The sequence below is a fragment of the Bufo gargarizans genome, chromosome 8, assembly GCF_014858855.1.
Source record: "Bufo gargarizans isolate SCDJY-AF-19 chromosome 8, ASM1485885v1, whole genome shotgun sequence".
Taxonomy (NCBI): Eukaryota; Metazoa; Chordata; class Amphibia; order Anura; family Bufonidae; genus Bufo; species Bufo gargarizans.
The window spans coordinates 35,127,145-35,146,148 of NC_058087.1; the positions used below are offsets into that span (position 1 = coordinate 35,127,145).

The window sequence follows — 19,004 nt, forward strand, 5'->3', positions numbered from 1 at the left end:
CTTATGGTTTTCAAAATCTCTGCTTGCAGTCGTTCAGTGGGAGGTTTTACCATGTACTTTCTGTGGATAAAAATATGTCCTGCCCAAGTGATAGATGGATTATTAGACACAGCTTTGATAAGACCGTTTTCAGACATCATATATTAAATGTGCTGTTACTGACCTGTAACCTTGACAAGACGTACAAGTGTATTCCTATCACATAACAAAAAATTACGCAAATCCAGAATAGATGATGGCAATTAAATCAGTGTAAAGTTAGAGGCATATTTATTAAGACCGGCATCTAAAGCCCTATAGCTGGCAGAGGATCCACCGAAGTTATGAAAAGAGGCGCCGGCCTCTCCATAACTTCGGCGCATCCAGCACTAGTTGTAAATGTAAGCCAGCTTCCTTGCTGTCTTACATTTAGACCACTTTCTACACCAAAACAGGCATATAAAATGATAAATGAGACAGGCCTGCCAGTTCTTCCCCACACACGCCGTACCCGCAATTTTAGACCTGGCATGAGCAGTCGCAGATATCGACGCAACTAACCATCTGCGCCTGAAATACGCCTAATATAGGCATATTTCAGTATAATAAATGACTCCCTTAGTCTTAAACTGAGTCAGATTTATCACAGTGGCTAAAGCTGGATGATAAATCTGTCACATCTTTAGACTGTTTAAGGCACCTATTAGGCCGGGTTCACACTTGCATTAGGGTATTCTGTTATAGGTTTATATAATGGAATTCATAACACAGAATGCAAAACGGAAGCCTTTACGAGGCTTTCCCTTTTGATCCGTCATAATAGAAGTCTATGGACAAGTATAACGGATCCGTCTAGTTTCCATTATGCAGGACGGAAAATAAAGTCCTAGCAAGCAGAGATTGTGAAAAATGTTTGAGAAATGTTTCCAAAATTATACACACACTAAGGCCTCATGCACACGGACGTTTTTTTTTGCGGTCCGCAAAAACGGTTTCCGTTGTTCCGTGATCCGTGTGATTTTTGGACGATCCACGGACATGAAAAATGAAAAAGAAATCTAAGTCAAATTTGCCTGTGAAATGATAGGAAAAAACGGACACGGATCACGGACACGGATCACGGACGCGGATGACAATCTTGTGTGCAGCCGTGATTTTTCACGGACCCATTGACTTAAATGGGTCCGTGAACCGTTGTTCATGAAAAAAATAGGACAGGTCATATTTTTTTCACGGACTGCAAACACTGATCACGGATGCGGATGCCAAATGGTGCATTTTCCGATTTTTTACCACGGAAAAAAACTGAAAACGGAACAACGGTCGTGTGCATGAGGCCTAACCTTTAGTTGCTGAAATCATGGAAATAAGTAAAGACTCCTTCTTCCTATACATGCAGTCCCCTCTCTTAGACAAAATGTCACACGGAATAACACACGGAAAGTACCTAATCCAAACATAAATAACTAACCTGAGCCACCGTTTCGTATCTGTTTTACCCCAGTTCTATCTATTATTGCGTGCAGATTCTGTATCTAAGACTCCAGTTACAGATGTCAAATGCAGAGCTAAGAAAGAGCGCCAATGGACAATATTCAAATTAATCAGCGCTCATTTAAAGGGCCTTTCACACAACCCAATGCAAAATGAAAGGGGGACACACAATTGTTATTACGATCATTCATCCCCCATTTACTTTGCATATTGTCAGCAGCACATCCTGTTTACACAGGACTGGAATGCCTAGGGCCCACCAGTAAAATTCATTTTGGGGGTCCCCTGTACAGCAACCTGCAAATATTACCTGCCTACACAGAGGCAGACAGCAACACGATACTACAAGATGATTGATTATGGGGGTCTCTGCAGCAACTTCAAAAAGTGGGTCCCAGGTAAGAGAGGATCCTGGCTGGCCTGCCTCTATTCCTAGAGGCCATTTTAACCTTCCGATGCATCTATAATAATAAATTGGATATAGTCTACCCAGTTTTTTATATTGATATAGGTTATATGAGTTGCTGTGCTGGTGGACTGGGGGCCCACCTTTCTCAGGGGCCCACCTTTCTCAGGGGCCCACCTGTTCCCCTGTGGGCCAGTCCAAGCCTGCACAGGACCATCTCCTGCCAATTTTAGTTGCCGAATGAAGGATGCAATCACCCGACAAACAAGCGTATTGCTCATTTGGAGGGTGATTGCAGCACCTTAACAGGGCAATTTATACAAATAGTATATTGAAATACTAATACTAATCTTTAGTTGCTGAAATCATGGACATTCTGCCGTTACATGCAGTTCACCACCTGAGACAGAATGTCTTTAAAATGTCCACGACAATCTCATATTCAGGAAGGTGCTATAAGTGCCATGTGTAAGAGGGGTTTCAAAACAAGTTTGTTTTTCAAAAATGCTTTATTTTTTTATAGACTTTTTTTATATTCAAGCAAAAACTACCACGGCTGATGTTACATGATGGCCAATAAGAAATTATGAACCACCCTACAAACAGTTTTTTGGGGTACAGCATTTTCCTATAGGCTTTATTATAGGAAAACAAAAACACAAGTAGACGTGTGACTAAAAGAGCTCACCCCCCAAAAAAGCTTGTGAAAAACACCTAAATTTTATAGTGTTTATTGCATGCCAAAAAAGGCTAAAAAAATGTAGTGTGGCAGAACCCTTTAGAAAGTTTAGGACCCCTCACATGACTGAACCAAGACATGGTTCGACACAAATTAGTTCATATTGTAAACATATCAGTGTTAGGAAAGTAAATGTATCAACACCACATATAATGTTTGCCTTTAATTTTGTTATTTATTATACGTACATACATGTATTATACTCAGAAATCTAACATCTTGTGTGTTAAACTTTACTACATTGACAATCATTTTCCTGTACATAAAATGTAGATAAATTGCCTTCTACAAAAGATAGGAACACAGACCATATCACGTAATGGATTTGACTCTTCACTATGCATGTAATTTGAGATATTTTTATTCAGTCAAATGAACTGTGATTACGTTCAGTACAAGAAATTTGCAGAGTGTTATATAGAGTTTCTATGGTTATTTTAATATTGCATGAAGAAGAAAACCTCAGGGGTTGTTTTTTAAAATCTTCTTTAAAGGGAATCTGTCACCAGCCACCTCCCTATCCAGCTGTAGACACATAGCTGTAGTTTCCCTGATAAAAGCGCAGTTTTTCTTTTATTGATCTGAGGCTCCGTTCCCAAGTTATGATACTTTTTCTTAAAGGGGTTGTCTCATCATGGACAATGGGGGCATATCGCTAGGATATGCCCCCATTGTCTTATAGGTTCGGGTCCCACCGCTGGGACTCGCACCGATATCGAGAACGGAGCCCTGCAAGTGAAGGAGGGCGCACTGCACATGCGCAGCCGCCCTACATTCATTTTCTATGGGGTCGGCAAAAATAGCTCTGGCTCGGCTATTTCCATCGGCCCCATAGAAATTAATGGGAGCGGGGGCCGCGCATGCGCGGTACGCTCCTATTCACTTCTATGGGAAGCCGTCTTGGTGGTGGCCAGACCGTAGTCCCCCAGCCACCACCTTGCAGGGCCCGAACCTTTAAGACAATGGGGTCATATCCTAGCGATATGCCCCCATTGTCTATGATGAGACGATCCCTTGATTGTGCAAATTAGGCCTTTGGTGCAAAGAGGGTGTCCCCATTGCTCTTGTTTGCACCTAAGCTGCAGCACTTTGTGGCCCAGTCTGTCAAGGCATCCAGGGAGTGGTTGGCCACGGAAAGGAGCAGAACTCGGGTGCAACAAGAGCAACGGTGACTGACCCTCATTGCACCAAAGACTAAAATTACATTTTATTCAGGTGAATCACAGCTATGTGTCTATGCACAGTTTGATGGGGAAGTTGCTGGTGACAGATGCTATATGTAAGAGCGCTATATGTAAGAATAAAAAAGGTGTATCTCTCATACCAACACGATGGAAATAAAACCAGTGTCCAAATGGATTTCCACAAAGTAGGCACTTAAAGGGGTTAATACAAGACACTAACTAATATATTGTTATTGTCCATATTCCTTCCTTTGCTGGCTGGATTAATTTTTCTATCACATTATACACTGCTCATTTCCATGGTTACAGACCACCCTGCGATCCGTCAGTGGTGGTCCTGCTTGCTTAATATAGGAAAAAGCACTAGCCTATGTGCGCTCCCGTGGTCCTGGCCACCAGAGAGGCTGATGCTTTTTCCTATAGTGTGCAAGCATGACCACCACTGATAGATTGCAGGGTGGTTTGCAACCAGGGAAGGGAGCAGTATATAGGTGAAACTCGAAAAATTTTAATATCGTGCAAAGTTCTTTTATTTCAGTAATGCAACCTAAAAGGTGAAACTGATATATGAGACTCATTACATGCAAAGCGAGATATTTCAAGCCTTTATTTGTTATAATTTGGATGATTATGGCTTACAGCTTATCAAACCCCAAAGTCACAATCTCAGGTACCCTTTGCTCAGGGGGTATGGATTAATTAGCTGACTAGAGTGTCACTTTGAGCCTAGAATATTGAACCTTTTCACAATATTCTAATTTTAAGTTGCATTAATGCAACTCCTTTTAAGTTGCATTACTGAAATAAATTAACTTTTGCAAGATATTCTAATTTTTCAAGTTTTACCTGTATAATGTGATGGAAAAATGAATCCAGCCAGCAAATACATTAGTAAGTGTCTTGTATTAACTTTCTCTACATGATAAATGCAACTTACTGAAGTGAGACGACCCCTTTAAAGCACCTTGCCACCAATCCCTTGACATCATAATGTGATTCCACCTCTGATCTTCCTACTAAGGGGTCCTTCAAAATTTAACAAACTTAGGATAGAACACCTACTAAATTTTAACTCACAAACCATAGGAACATAGATCTGATCCATCGGTAGAAAACAATTATATTGTTACTGTACGCATGCTGACTCTTGCCACGTGCACTTATTATCAATTTTAATAGTCTATCCATTACTTGTGCTGCATGATCTGGTTATATTCATATAAGTGACACATAAATACATTATACAGGCTAATTTAACAATAGTTACTAAGTGTCTTCTCTTTACGTTGTAAAGGTTTCACATTGGTTTGAGAGCATCTTGTAGTATCTTTAAGAAGCTAAATCTTGTAGATTTCATGTAGCACGGTCTCATGTTTGGTTCTTCGACACTTGTATCTTTTCAAATGAAAATTATATTAAGGATCAAGAAATAAGAACATGTAAGCAATCAGACACTCCCTCCCCCTGCCAATTCCAAGCCATCATGCTGGAGACTGAAGATCATCCTAAAGAACTATTTTCTCCTTTGATGAGATTTACAGCACCGCATACACTGTAGCCTTATGTTCCAAGATATGTTTCCAGCCTCATATTTTAAGCCTTAAAATACTTGACCCTTAATATTATTCATGCTGTAAGTTAGTCAAACTTGCTGCATAGAGCAATAGAACCAGCATGCACCAAGCCAGACGTTCTCTTGATCTCTTGTAACAATGACTGAAAAGAATTGCAGGGACGAGAGAATTAAGGATAGAGATCCCGCTGGTCAAGGCACAGGAAACTTGGATCTGTAGCCACCCTGCTAAGAAGGATTATTTCTGTTTTCTGTCATATTCAATGAAACTCTGTTTTAGCACAGATCTGAGGCTCCCCTCTCAAGGAGGGGAATAGAAACAAACATGGAAAATAAAAAAAACTATAGAGAGATGATGGCAGCCCATGATATCTGCCAACCCTTTCTGGACACTTTTCTTGAAATAATGTCACTGATGGTAATTTTCTCAGAGTCTCTACCAATATCCCCGGGAGATTTAGTGTGAAGTATTTTTTTGTTATGATGATTACATCCAATGTTCTCTTTTTTCTGCAGTTTGATAGGAAACTCGCCTTAGCGCCTGGATTTGTGATACCCTCTAACCTTGACTATCAAGGCTACCATAGATACATTGATGAGATGTTGCCACCTGAGAGCCCTGTCCATTATGGCCTCCACCCTAACGCGGAAATTGAATTCTTAACTGTGGCTTCAGACAATCTTTTCCGTACATTGTTAGAATTACAGTCACGAGATTCTATAAACCGGGAAGGAGCACCTCAGACTGAGGAGGAAAAGGTTAGTGTAATTATTCTGAGCATGTACTGGGTAAGGCTAAAACTTGGTGTGATCTTCCCATGTAATTTAATTCTTATTTTTCCGATAAGTTCACAGGACAGAATCTTCTAAATCTTCACGTGTTTTACATCAGTATACAGCATAGAGGGATCTGTATACAAGTCATTGGATAAGGTTTGGCATATATAGGCATGATTCACAGACACAGGAAAATGGTGTAAATTTCTTAATGAACTAATGGTAGGATTTGATGTAACATAAAGAAAAGAGGGAATTATTTGTGCCTTTGTTCTGTCCAAGAAAATTAACAATGGTGGTAACTGTGGAGGAACCTCTATGTACTTCCCATACAAGCATGTCAAAGAACTGGGCTGGAAAAGTGAGTGAGGGGGAGAGGGTATTATAGATGCACATGAATTTATACCCAGCTGAGGATTCCCAAAATGCTGGGTCTGGATGTGTAGAAAGATGAAGGCATGGCCAGTTTAATAAAAGGGGAGGTTATGCCATGGCGGTAGTTGGTCTAATGAACAGATGGGAGGGTGGACAAACTTCAGCAAAATGAGCCATTTATCTGGAATATGGCATTATCCACATGATAGTGAGGATGGACATTTTATTACAAGTTTACAGTAATTTTTAATGTTTTTTATATTGAGCGTATCATAAAAAAATATTCAGAGCACATTTAGAACGCCAATATTTAGAAGGGTAAGGCACTGGAAAGCAACTGCAAAAAAAATAGATATTTAAGATATTTATCAGATATTTCAGTTTTTTTGCTTTAAAATGTTGCAAGTCATGTCGATTATGGCACTTTTTGCGACATTTGGTCAAATTTTGTGACATTTGGTGAGCCTCTTTATTTTTCTAAGTGGTCTATGTTTAAGAGCTAAAAGTGAGATTAGATCTAGATTATGGCACATTTACTATATGCGACTTTTACAAGTCGCATCTCCACGCCAGGCAAACCTGTGGTGTACTTTTAAACATATGGGCGTAAATCATATTGCAATCACGCCAAATATATAATTATTCTGCCCCATTTCACAAATTGACGCAGATACACTAAGAAAAGACAGACTTAAAAATGTCACAAAGCACCCGCATATGATAAATGACCCCCTAACAAAAAAATAACTTGAGACCATTTTACAGCCAGAAATACCTTACAGGGTAAAACAAGTTTCCTCTCAATAGGGCAGAATTGGGACCCGTATTTATGGAACAGTTTTCCAGGATTAGAAAAGAATGGCAGCTTTTTTTCAGAAAAACAGGGTGTGTGTAGCAGTCCAGCTTAGCCCAATTCATTCCAATGGAGCTGAGCTGCAATATCAGACACAACCCATGGACAGGTCTGGTGCTGTCTTTGAAAGAAAGAAAGCCATACATTGCTAATCCTGGACAACTCCTCTAAATAGTTGAAAGATTTAATCAATGGAGTCTGGGTAAGATAAGAAAACATTAGTGCCTTCTGTGTGTGGCCTTGAACACAGAATCCATATATATCTGAAGAAATTTTAGTTTTAGAAGAATTGAGTTTTGAAGGGCAGATTTATTAAGCCTCTACATGAGTTTTCTGGAATAGCAAAGTTGCAGATTTTGGCTACAACAAAATTTGCAACTTTTTTGATTTTCTCCGACACCCTTTGCACTTTTCAAAAAGTGGGTGAGAGGAGGTGGGCTGAGGACAGGACCTCTGTGGCCTAACTCATTTAACAAAATGGGCACCAGAGGACTGGCACATATTACACCAGAAATCTACACCAGTTCTAGTGCATAGGTGGCCTGACATGTGCCGCAATTATTAAAAGGCATGTGCTTCCTAATAACTGTGGCTTATCTCACTACAGCACAGGACAAATTAAGACCTGTGTACACAGTGCCAGTCTTAAAGAGGACCTTTCATCGGAGCGGCACCCTGGAATAATAGTAAGTGCAGTGAGATCCCGGGGTGTCGCTCTACATAGCCTGATAGTTATCTTACAATGTTTGGACCGATGAAAGGTCCTCTTTAATAAATCTCCCCCTGGGTACAACCCAAAATGCAGCTAATATTGTCTCACCTGATCTTGCTACCAATGACATAACAGAATGTATTAAACAGATTTGCTATACATGCATTTATTTTTATTAGAATTTTATTAAATATTTCTGCAAAATATAAGGTCAGCATGCCTTTAAAATACTCCAGAATACAACCCTGGCTGCAAAATACAATAAACAATATCATTTAGACTAAAGGGAGTGGTATAAATTGTATCTTTTGTAGCATGTATTCATTTTACATGATATTTTGTAATTGTTATATTGGCTCATTAAAGTCACTCGACGGCACAGAACCCTAGTGCAGGTATTGCCTTTTAGTTAAAATCCCAAAGGATAAATACAAATCTCAGACCTTTTCCATAGTAAAGACAACTCATTAAAAGTGGAGAGTTTAATGAAGAGCATCATTGTGATCTAAGGATGATCCCACAGGCTGGAGCCTGTGCTACAGAGGAACTCATTAACGTGTTTAGAAAACACTCCATTTATTTTGCCTGTTTGCTATGTAAATTTCCCAGTTAATGATTGACCATACATATCAATAGAAATCCTATAACCTACTCCTGATAAGTATATTATTGGACTGGTGTTTTTTTAAATATAAGCCGTACACATACCCAGTAGTCCCATTTTCAGTGTGCGGCTGATAATATGGTGTGCACAAGGGAATTCATATGTTCGTAGGAATAAACTAATAGACTCCCTGGAGCGTCAACCTTTCCTGTTCTACTGGATGACCTCCAAACTGGTAGCACTCTCATTAGACATGTATCTATACAGTAATATATATTCCTAAAACTATAAGCAGTACCAAGTGGATATATGAAAGAAGGAAGCGAATGCAAGGGTGTGTGGATTTATGAACCACCACTAGGAAGGGGGTCACATTTTGATGTTGCTATAGGGCCCTTTTAACTATCTCCCAAGTGCTCACATATACACCGGTATTTAACCTATAGATATATACAGACAATTCTGTGTATTTCATACCGCATTCATATTAACCCTTTTAATTGTATTGATTTGTATTGTTATTGTATTACATGTGGTAAAAAATATGTTATCAAATGTATCAAAGTCAATTACTGTACGAAGAATAACTGCTACAAATGACCTTATCATGAGGCTTTTTTCCCCAGGTTAAAGCATTGCTGGATGAAATCCTAGATAAACTCCCTGAAGGATATAATATGGCTGATATAACCTCCAAGACAGCGGAGCGGACTCCATACATCCTTGTGTGCTTTCAGGAATGCGAAAGGATGAATATTCTCCTTCATGAAATCAGACGTTCTCTAAAGGAGTTGGATCTTGGTCTTAAGGTATGAGCTGTGCTATAGTATATACTGTATTAGGCTAGGTATGCATCATAATATGTTACATTGGGGATCGTTCCCCAGATCTGTTAAATAACGTAAGTTTAAGAGGTTGCTCGACAATTAAATATCTTCCAGGATCATGTAAAACAGAAGAACTTTCAATTGGCATCATTTTGAAATTCTGTGTGTAGATATTGATGTAAAGTACATGTTCTAACGCCCCCAGCCGTTGTTGTGATGAGTTGAATGATGGCAGATACACAGATTCAATAGCTCAGGCCTACTGTCTGGATCCTAGTGTACACAGGGGGTCGATTTCTGCTATTCTGCAGACCACAAGGTATGAATATATGTACTACAAGTGGCTTTTTTCACCAGCACTGGACTAATGTGGACATTCTGAAAAGGAATGAAAAGAACACTAGGTGGCGCCATAACCAACAATATCTAGACACAGAAACAATGTAAAAAACTAAGTTAGACCAGTCATGAATAAGGACTGAGTACAGTCCAAAACGCGTTGACTAGTGTGGGGTGATGTCCTGCTGTGTGCCATTTTTTTAAGATTTGAAATTAAATTAATGGTTTTATTCAAGACCCAAGTGCTGGACTCACTACTTTGTTTCTACAAGTTAGACCAACACCTCCAAACACTATGAAATAAAGTACAGGTGCATGCCACCATAGCTCTAATGTACTGTAGAATCCAGCTATATTATACTCTGATTAGAAGCCCTGGGTAGATGGGCAGGAGTGCACAGTCCAAATGAGGCCCAAATGTACAATGTAAAAAACAAAATGAGACCAGCACCTCCAAACAATATGAAATAAGGACACAGAAGCAGATTTTAAAATTATTCCAATTGAAAAATGGTTATGTTTTGCCTAATCTAACAGAGAAATGTAAATTGTAATTGTGGGACTGGGACAACTCCTTAATAGGCAATTTTTCTTGGTTTCACTTTGACTATTGCATGCTGAAAAGATATGTGCAATCTTCTAATACACTTTGGGGAAGATTTATCAACACTTATCATCTTGATATCCCCCGTGCTATTAGAGGTTGCATTTCATTTATGACGAGGCACATGCACAGTTTAAAGGGGTTCTCCGGGGAATTAAGAAAATGAAAATACTGAAATATTACTTTATTATAAGTATATTCCCAAATACCGTTTATTAGTTATAATGGCTCGTTTTGTCATCAGGAGAAATAAAATGGCCACCGTCCTATTAGTAAACAGAAAACCTGTCCTAATGACACAGGAGAACAAGTTACTTCACAACACTGAGCTAAAGAGCTGCCTAATCCTCCGCTCTACTCTATGATCCTGAGTACAGATGATAAGATCTTCAGCTGAATCTCTGTAGGAATGGAGTTCATGAGGAAACATGAAGTACAGAGGGGAGGATGGGGGTGTGGATAGTGAACAGCAGCTCTTGTGTGCAGTCTCCATTACCACAGTCTGTCCTGTCTGTCCTCTCTGTACTTCAATATTGTGAAGTAACTTGTCCTCCTGTGTCATTAGGACAGGTTTTGTGTGCACTAATAGACAAAACGAGCCATTATAACTAAGGAATGGTATTTGGGAATATATTTATAATAAAGTAATATTTAAGTATTTTCATTTTCTTAATTCCCAGAAAACCCCAAACGAGCCATAATAACTAAGGAATGGTATTTGGGAATATATTTATAATAAAGTAATATTTAAGTATTTTCATTTTCTTAATTCCCGGAAAACCCCTTTAATAAGAATTTACCTTAAATGAGTGTTTATGAGCTGACAGGAGTTCCGAGGTAAGGGATACACTTTGAGCCTTTAGAGCAGCTCCCTGGCGTATTCGGTGTGAGACAGAGACCCTGCTAGTCTGCAAATGCACTTAAACTGAAAGCTGTAGAAGAAAAAAATGAGTAGCAATAATTAAAAATTGCCTTTAAATATGTCATATCATATATGGTAATTTACTAGATTTTTGCAGATTAAGAAAATATTAGATAGTACTTAAGAGACAATTATCTCTGTCTCATTGTAAAGCTATATGTGAATTATATTTTGGCCAAACTCTGTGGAAAAAAAATACTCAGCTAAATGAGTCCCACAGAGACTAGACTAGCTTCTTAGCTCTGGATGTGGTCCTTGCAAGATCAGTGTCTTCTTTCGGCATATTTATATACAAGTGTTCAGACTTGCACTTCAAGCTGTTTCTGTGCTGTTTGCAAATGGAGAACTGGAGTTTTCTAAGAATATACAGAGAGAATAGTAAAGAAAGGAGAAACAATAAGGTCTTTAGACTACCTTTCTAAATACTGTGTCTCTGTAATATTTTAATCAAGAGAAGTGAGTAACGGAAATTAAAAAATTATTTTAAATACGATAAATATTTACTACAGATACATGAGTAGAATGAAAATAAAGAATGGACTCTATAAGGGGTGGTCACACCTAGGGACCTCTTCTACAGATTCCCCAGCTTGGCCGGACCCACAGTGGTAACTAATCATACTTACCTGATTCCCACCGCTGGTTTCCAACTCTATCACTGCAGGTCCCAGGTCTCCCCGCGTCAGCATTCGGTTTGACAGAGGTCATGTGACTGTGGCAAAGAATGACTTGCCACAGAGGTCATGTGACTCGCGCCAAGCTGGATGTTGACGCAAGGAAACCCAGAACCTGCGGAGCTAGCAGGGCAGTTATTTTAAGCTTCAGAGAGCAAAATCATTTTGCAGAAAAACATATTTAATTTCTCCACTTTTGCAGCACATTCCAGAGACATAACCTTAAATCCTTTAGTTATTGTTACTACTTAATATTCCTTTTAGTAAATGAGTTATGTGTCTGGAGAAAGCTGAGGCTTCTGTATTGTTCAGGCGTCATCATGTAGCACCTTGTGTATTTCTGCGAGAGGCGAAAAAGGGGCTCTTTACCATTTATCATGTCATCTTATCACAGCTGCTATCTGAAAAGCAAATAGCTCACTAATGTTTTCTTTTGTTAGGGCGAGTTAGCAATTTCTTCTGAAATGGAGCAACTGCAGTCAGCCCTATTTTTTGATAATGTGCCTGACAGTTGGATGAAGCTGGCTTATCCATCAACATACAACCTGGCTCAGTGGTAAGGATGCATCTTCATTTTCCGAGAAAATCCATCCATTGTCTGTAGCGTTACCTGATTAATACTATGTAACAGTTTTCTAATGTTTTAACACAAAGCGCATTGTTGATTCCTCGGTTGATCCCTGATATTCTCAAGCTAAAGCAGACATCGCTCTTCATGATATCTGTATCCAAACACTTTCCACTGAGGGCAAATGTTGGATAAAGCTGGAGTATCCCATTGTAATGGCGGATTATAATATAGTCTGTTTGGGTGGCTGCCCGGGGCCCAAGTCTCCTAGGGGGCCCATGGCTACCCAGACTGCCTACCAGATGAATAAGAAGCGGGAGAGCTGAGGCAGGCCACATTCACTGAGCTGAAGTATTAAGGCACAGGAAAGAAGGGTCTGCATGCTGTAACCGTCTGTTTCTGGGGCATTCTGCCAGGAAGAGCATCAGTCCGGCAGCAGTGACAGCAAATTTATCCCCAGGATCCTGCCCCCTAGGTTGGCCAGCATGTAAGTTTGGTGACTTATTACCCTTTAAGTCTGTGTATGTAAAGTGTATGTGCATACCTCCCAACCAACCGGATTTAAGTGGCTGTCTCTGCGTCCTTGAAGGGCCGAGGTATATCCTGATGTCATATGTCTCTGCGTCCTAAGGACACAGAGACAGTTGATTGCGCTCCCCAGCAGGCATGATGCAGTTGGGCTGCGTAGTAGGAGTGTGCAGGCTGATTCTTGGGCTGGCACAATCCTCCTACACAGCTCAGCAGCGCAATGTATGCCTGCTGGCGACCAGAGGATGAGCTCTGATCATTGGGGGAACTTTTTATTTATTTTTATTAACAGAGAGCACTGAAAGGGTTACATATCTACAGTGGGGGCACAATGTGGGACGATCTACTCTGTGGGCACAATGGGGGTATAACTAAAGTGGGGGAACAATGTGGGCATATCTACGGTGAGGGGGCACAATGTAGATATACCTTCTGTGTGGAGGCACTGAGGGGACTGGGTGGGATTCGGTGTGTGTAGATATGCATTGGGTGGAGTCAGAGGTATGGTCTAGTATTAAAATGAAACTTGCCACGGCGCACTTAGCTTAAATTTCAAGGCCTGAATGGCTGCTATGTGACCCCCACCGATTGGAAAAGTGAAGAGGTAGAAGCGCTCTCTCTCCATGCTGCTAAAGACGAGCTCAATAGAAAGTCTATGAGCCCATCTTTAGCAATGAGGAAAGACAGCGCCCCTCATTTGAGCAGTCGATGTGGGTTTTAGGGCACAGACCCCTACCAGTCAAATCCTCACTATGACATATCAAAAGTCTTTTTAAAGTGCCATTACTCTTTAAATGTTTTATACTTGTCTAGTTATCAGCATAAACATGCAATCTAGTCTCCCACACTATATAAATGCGTGTGCGAGTATGTGTATCTATCTCTATATATATATATATATATATATAGTATGACTATGGTAATATACATAGTGTGATGGATAATATTCTTCATATTTGTTGGGTATATTATGATGGTTTTATTACAATGGGATACATTATAAATAAATACGATTTTTCTGTGAAATTTTTAAAAGCATTTAAAAAAAGATGGCCTTCACAAGCTAGCCCATCAGATATGGCAGGCATCCAAACTGAATGCTTACAAGGACCTAACCAGTGAAGTCCCCATTTGGGACAACTGTATGTTCCCTCATCTGCTGCGGTTAGAGGGGGTGTCTGAGTGGAGGAGGTACGGGGTTCTAGTGTTGGGGGATCTGTATGAGGGAGGGCAGTTGATCTCATTTTTGCAGATTCAGGAGAGATTCCTGGTGCCGCGTACCCTCTTCTACAGGTATCTACAGTTGCACTGCAGGCCCAATTTCAGGGTGGAATTAGGCACATATCTAAGTACCCTATTATTAGGGTCTTGAAATCCCAGGGCCCTAGAGGGATAATCTCAGCCTTATACACACATTTGCTTGACTGTCGTATGCTGGGGACCCCGTTGGCTGTCGAGGATAGGTGGAAGTCGCTTATACTCTCTTTATCTTCTGATGAGTGGGAGGAGGCGTTAATAGCCCCAACCAGAGTGTCCCCCTCTATTAACAACAAGATGATTCAGCTCTTTATTCTGCACTGCAGCTATCTCACTCCCACTAGACTTCAAAAGATGGGTAGGATTGATCACTCCAGGTGTGATAGGTGCGGTGCAGAGGGTGCCAATTTCTGGCATATTATTTGGGATTGCCCAATCATTCGCCAGTACTGGGCTGAGGTGCTGGAGGTTCTCACTACTATGGTCCCTACGGCACTGCGGTTATGTCCCAAAATGTGTATCTTGGGTATCGTGGATGAGGAGTCGTGGTCCCATTACCACAGAATTTTCCTGGAGGAAACCTTATTCCTAGCTAGGAAGGCGATTGCCCTGCGGCGGATGGGAGATCCCCCCCCCCCCAAAGGGACAATGGCTCTCGCTTGTGAATGACGCGGTCTCCATGGAGAAGTATGGGGTGATTGGTGTGCGTCTCCGCTTACCCTGCATACTTCGTGTCTGTACTCGACAGCTGATGCTCCCTAGGGTCCTTTACCTTACGGGATACTCACCAGTGGGTTATGTTGTACCCTCTACTGATTAGCCTTTTGTGTGTGCATCATGTCTGCACTGTTTTAAGTGTGCGTCATCTGAGCCACTGTCATGTAAATCTCTTATATGCGACCCCAGCTGTATGCCATTCTTGCGTTCTATATGTGCTATATCTACTCTTCCATTTGGCCCCTGCGCGGGTCACCGTGATGTCATGTGTATGCCATACTTGTCTTAATCTCTTTTAATAAAACAAGTTTAAAAAAATAAAAAAAGATGGCCTTGCTGTGTAACTTAAAGAGTAACTAAACTTTTGTATGATTTTTTTGTGAATGTGTCCCTAATGCCCTAATAACAGTTTTTGTAATTTACTTTATAAATGTATTTTTATTCCACTGTTTCCTCCCTAAAGCACACCATTCCCTGTGCGCTTAAACTTCAGTTCTCTGTACACTGCTGGCATACAGTCTGTACTCCGTACACCGCTGAGCTGTTTTATGAGCGGGGCCGCAGCACAGTGAATATAGGCAGGAGCGCACATTGCTGCTCCTGCCCGTGCTCCCCGGAGGTTTACTGAATCCTGGTATAGCATATTGGGTACCCTGTACTATGGGTACAGGGTACCCATGTATTATGCCAGGAGTTAGTAAACCTCCGGGGTGTACTCTCTGCACTGCGGTCCCATTCATAAAATGTACAGTCCGTACACCGCTGAGCAGTCAGTGGTGTACAGAGAAGTGAATTTTATGGACACAGGGAAAGGTGCACTTTAGGGAGGAAACAGTGGAATAAAAATACAAAATACATTAATAAAGTACATTACATAAACTGTTATTAGAGCATTAGGGACACATTCACAAAAAATATCATACAAAAGTTTAGTTACTCTTTAAGTTAACGTAAGCCTTAACCCCTTAAGGACCAGGCTCATTTTCACCTTAAGGACCAGGCCATTTTTTGCAAATCTGACCAGTGTCACTTTAAGTGCTCATAACTTTAAAACGCTTCGACTTACCCAGGCCGTTCTGAGATTGTTTTTTCGTCACATATTGTACTTCATGACACTGCTAAAATTGGGTCAAAAAAGTAAATTTTTTTGCATAAAAAAATACATTTTTTACCAAAAATTTTGAAAAATTAGCAAATTTCAAAGTTTCAGTTTCTCTACTTCTGTAATACATAGTAATACCCCCAAAAATTGTGATGACTTTACATTCCCCATATGTCTACTTCATGTTTGTAGCATTTTGGGAATGATATTTTATTTTTTGGGGATGTTACAAGGCTTAGAAGTTTAGAAGCAAATTTTGAAATTTTTGAGAAATCTTCAAAATCCCACTTTTTATGGACCAGTTCAGGTTTGCAGTCATATTGTGAGGCTTAGATAATAGAAACCTCCCAAAAATGACCCCATTCTAGAAACTACACCCCTCAAGGTATTCAAAACTGTTTTTTCAAACTTTATTAACCCTTTAGGTCTTCCACAAGAGTTGATGGCAGATGGAGAAACAATTTTGAAATTTCTATTTTTTGGAAAATTTTCCAATATAATCAATTTTTTCCAGGAGTAAAACAAGGGTTAACTGCCAAACAACACTCAAAATGGGTTGCCCTGATTCTGTAGTTTGCAGAAACACCCCATATGTGGTTGTAAACTACTGTTTGGCCGAACGGTAGCACATAGAAGGAGGGGAACACCATATGGGTTTTGGAAGGCAGATTTTGCAGGACTGGTTTTGTTTATACCATGTCCCATTTGAAGCCCCCTGTTGCACCCCTAGAATAGAAATTTCAAAAAAGTGACTCCATCTAAGAAAGTACACCCCTCAAGGTATTCAAAACTGGGTTTACAAACTTTGTTAACCCTTTAGGTGTTCCACAAGAGTTAATGGCAGATGGAGAAACAATTTTGAAATTTCTATTTTTTGGAAAATTTTCCAATATAATCAATTTTTTCCAGGAGTAAAACAAGGGTTAACTGCCAAACAACACTCAAAATGGGTTGCCCTGATTCTGTAGTTTACAGAAACACCCCATATGTGGTCGTAAACTACTATTTGGCCGAACGGGAGCACATAGAAGGAGGGGAACACCATATGGGTTTTGGAAGGCAGATTTTGCTGGACTGGTTTTGTTTATACCATGTCCCATTTGAAGCCCCCTGTTGCACCCCTAGAATAGAAATTTCAAAAAAGTGACTCCATCTAAGAAAGTACACCCCTCAAGGTATTCAAAACTGGGTTTACAAACTTTGTTAACCCTTTAGGTGTTCCACAAGAGTTAATGGCAGATGGAGAAACAATTTTGAAATTTCTATTTTTTGGAAAATTTTCCAATATAATCAATTTTTTCCAGGAGTAAAACAAGGGTTAACTGCCAAACAACACTCAAAATGGGTTGCCCTGATTCTGTAGTTTGCAAAAACACCCCATATGTGGTCGTAAACTACTGTTTGGCCGAACGGTAGCACATAGAAGGAGGGGAACACCATATGGGTTTTGGAAGGCAGATTTTGCAGGACTGGTTTTGTTTATACCATGTCCCATTTGAAGCCCCCTGTTGCACCCCTAGAATAGAAATTTCAAAAAAGTGACTCCATCTAAGAAAGTACACCCCTCAAGGTATTCAAAACTGGGTTTACAAACTTTGTTAACCCTTTAGGTGTTCCACAAGAGTTAATGGCAGATGGAGAAACAATTTTGAAATTTCTATTTTTTGGAAAATTTTCCAATATAATCAATTTTTTCCAGGAGTAAAACAAGGGTTAACTGCCAAACAACACTCAAAATGGGTTGCCCTGATTCTGTAGTTTGCAAAAACACCCCATATGTGGTCGTAAACTACTGTTTGGCCGAACGGTAGCACATAGAAGGAGGGGAACACCATATGGGTTTTGGAAGGCAGATTTTGCAGGACTGGTTTTGTTTATACCATGTCCCATTTGAAGCCCCCTGTTGCACCCCTAGAATAGAAATTTCAAAAAAGTGACTCCATCTAAGAAAGTACACCCCTCAAGGTATTCAAAACTGGGTTTACAAACTTTGTTAACCCTTTAGGTGTTCCACAAGAGTTAATGGCAGATGGAGAAACAATTTAGAAATTTCTATTTTTTGGAAAATTTTCCAATATAATCAGTTTTTTCCAGGAGTAAAACAAGGGTTAACTGCCAAACAAAACTCAAAATGGGTTGCCCTGATTCTGTAGTTTGCAAAAACACCCCAAATGTGGTCGTAAACTACTGTTTGGCTAAACGGCAGGACATAGAAGAAGGGGAACGCCATACGGTTTTTGGAAGGCAGATTTTGCTGGACTGGTTTATTTACACCATGTACCCTTTCAAGCCCCCTGATGCACCCCTAGAGTAGAAACTCCATAAAAGTGACCCCATCTAGGAAACTACGGGATAAGGTGGTTGTTGTTTTGGGACAATTTTTGGGGTAAATTAGATTTTTGGTTGCTCTATATTACTCTTTTTTGAGGCAATGTAACAAAAAAATTTAATTCTAAAATTGTTTCTACATTCGCTATTTAGTTTTGTGGAACACCTAAAGGGTTAACATAGTTTGTAAAGTAATTTTTGAATACCTTGAGGGGTGTAGTTTCTTAGATGGGGTCACTTTTTTGGAGTTTCTAGTCTAGGCTACATCAGGGGGGGCTTCTAATGGGACATGGTGTAAAAAAAAAAAACTGTCCATCAAAATCTGCCTTCCAGAAACCGTATGGAGTTCCCTTCGTTCTATGCCCTGCCGTGCGGCTATATAGCCATTTACGACCACATATGGGGTGTTTCTGCAAACTACAGAATTGGGGCAATAAATGTT

The 19,004-nt window shown here is 40.1% G+C and overlaps 1 protein-coding gene across 1 annotated transcript in view; it reads left to right on the forward strand.

Annotated features, from left to right (window-relative positions):
* The window catches only part of LOC122945365 (dynein axonemal heavy chain 11-like), a 165,076-nt gene that overhangs the window by 118,400 nt on the left and 27,672 nt on the right, over window positions 1-19,004 (forward strand). The window contains exons 17-19 of the mRNA XM_044304438.1: window positions 5,892-6,134; window positions 9,323-9,505; window positions 12,503-12,618. Of these exons, the coding sequence (XP_044160373.1) occupies window positions 5,892-6,134; window positions 9,323-9,505; window positions 12,503-12,618 (542 nt within the window). The remainder of the gene's footprint in view (window positions 1-5,891; window positions 6,135-9,322; window positions 9,506-12,502; window positions 12,619-19,004) is intronic.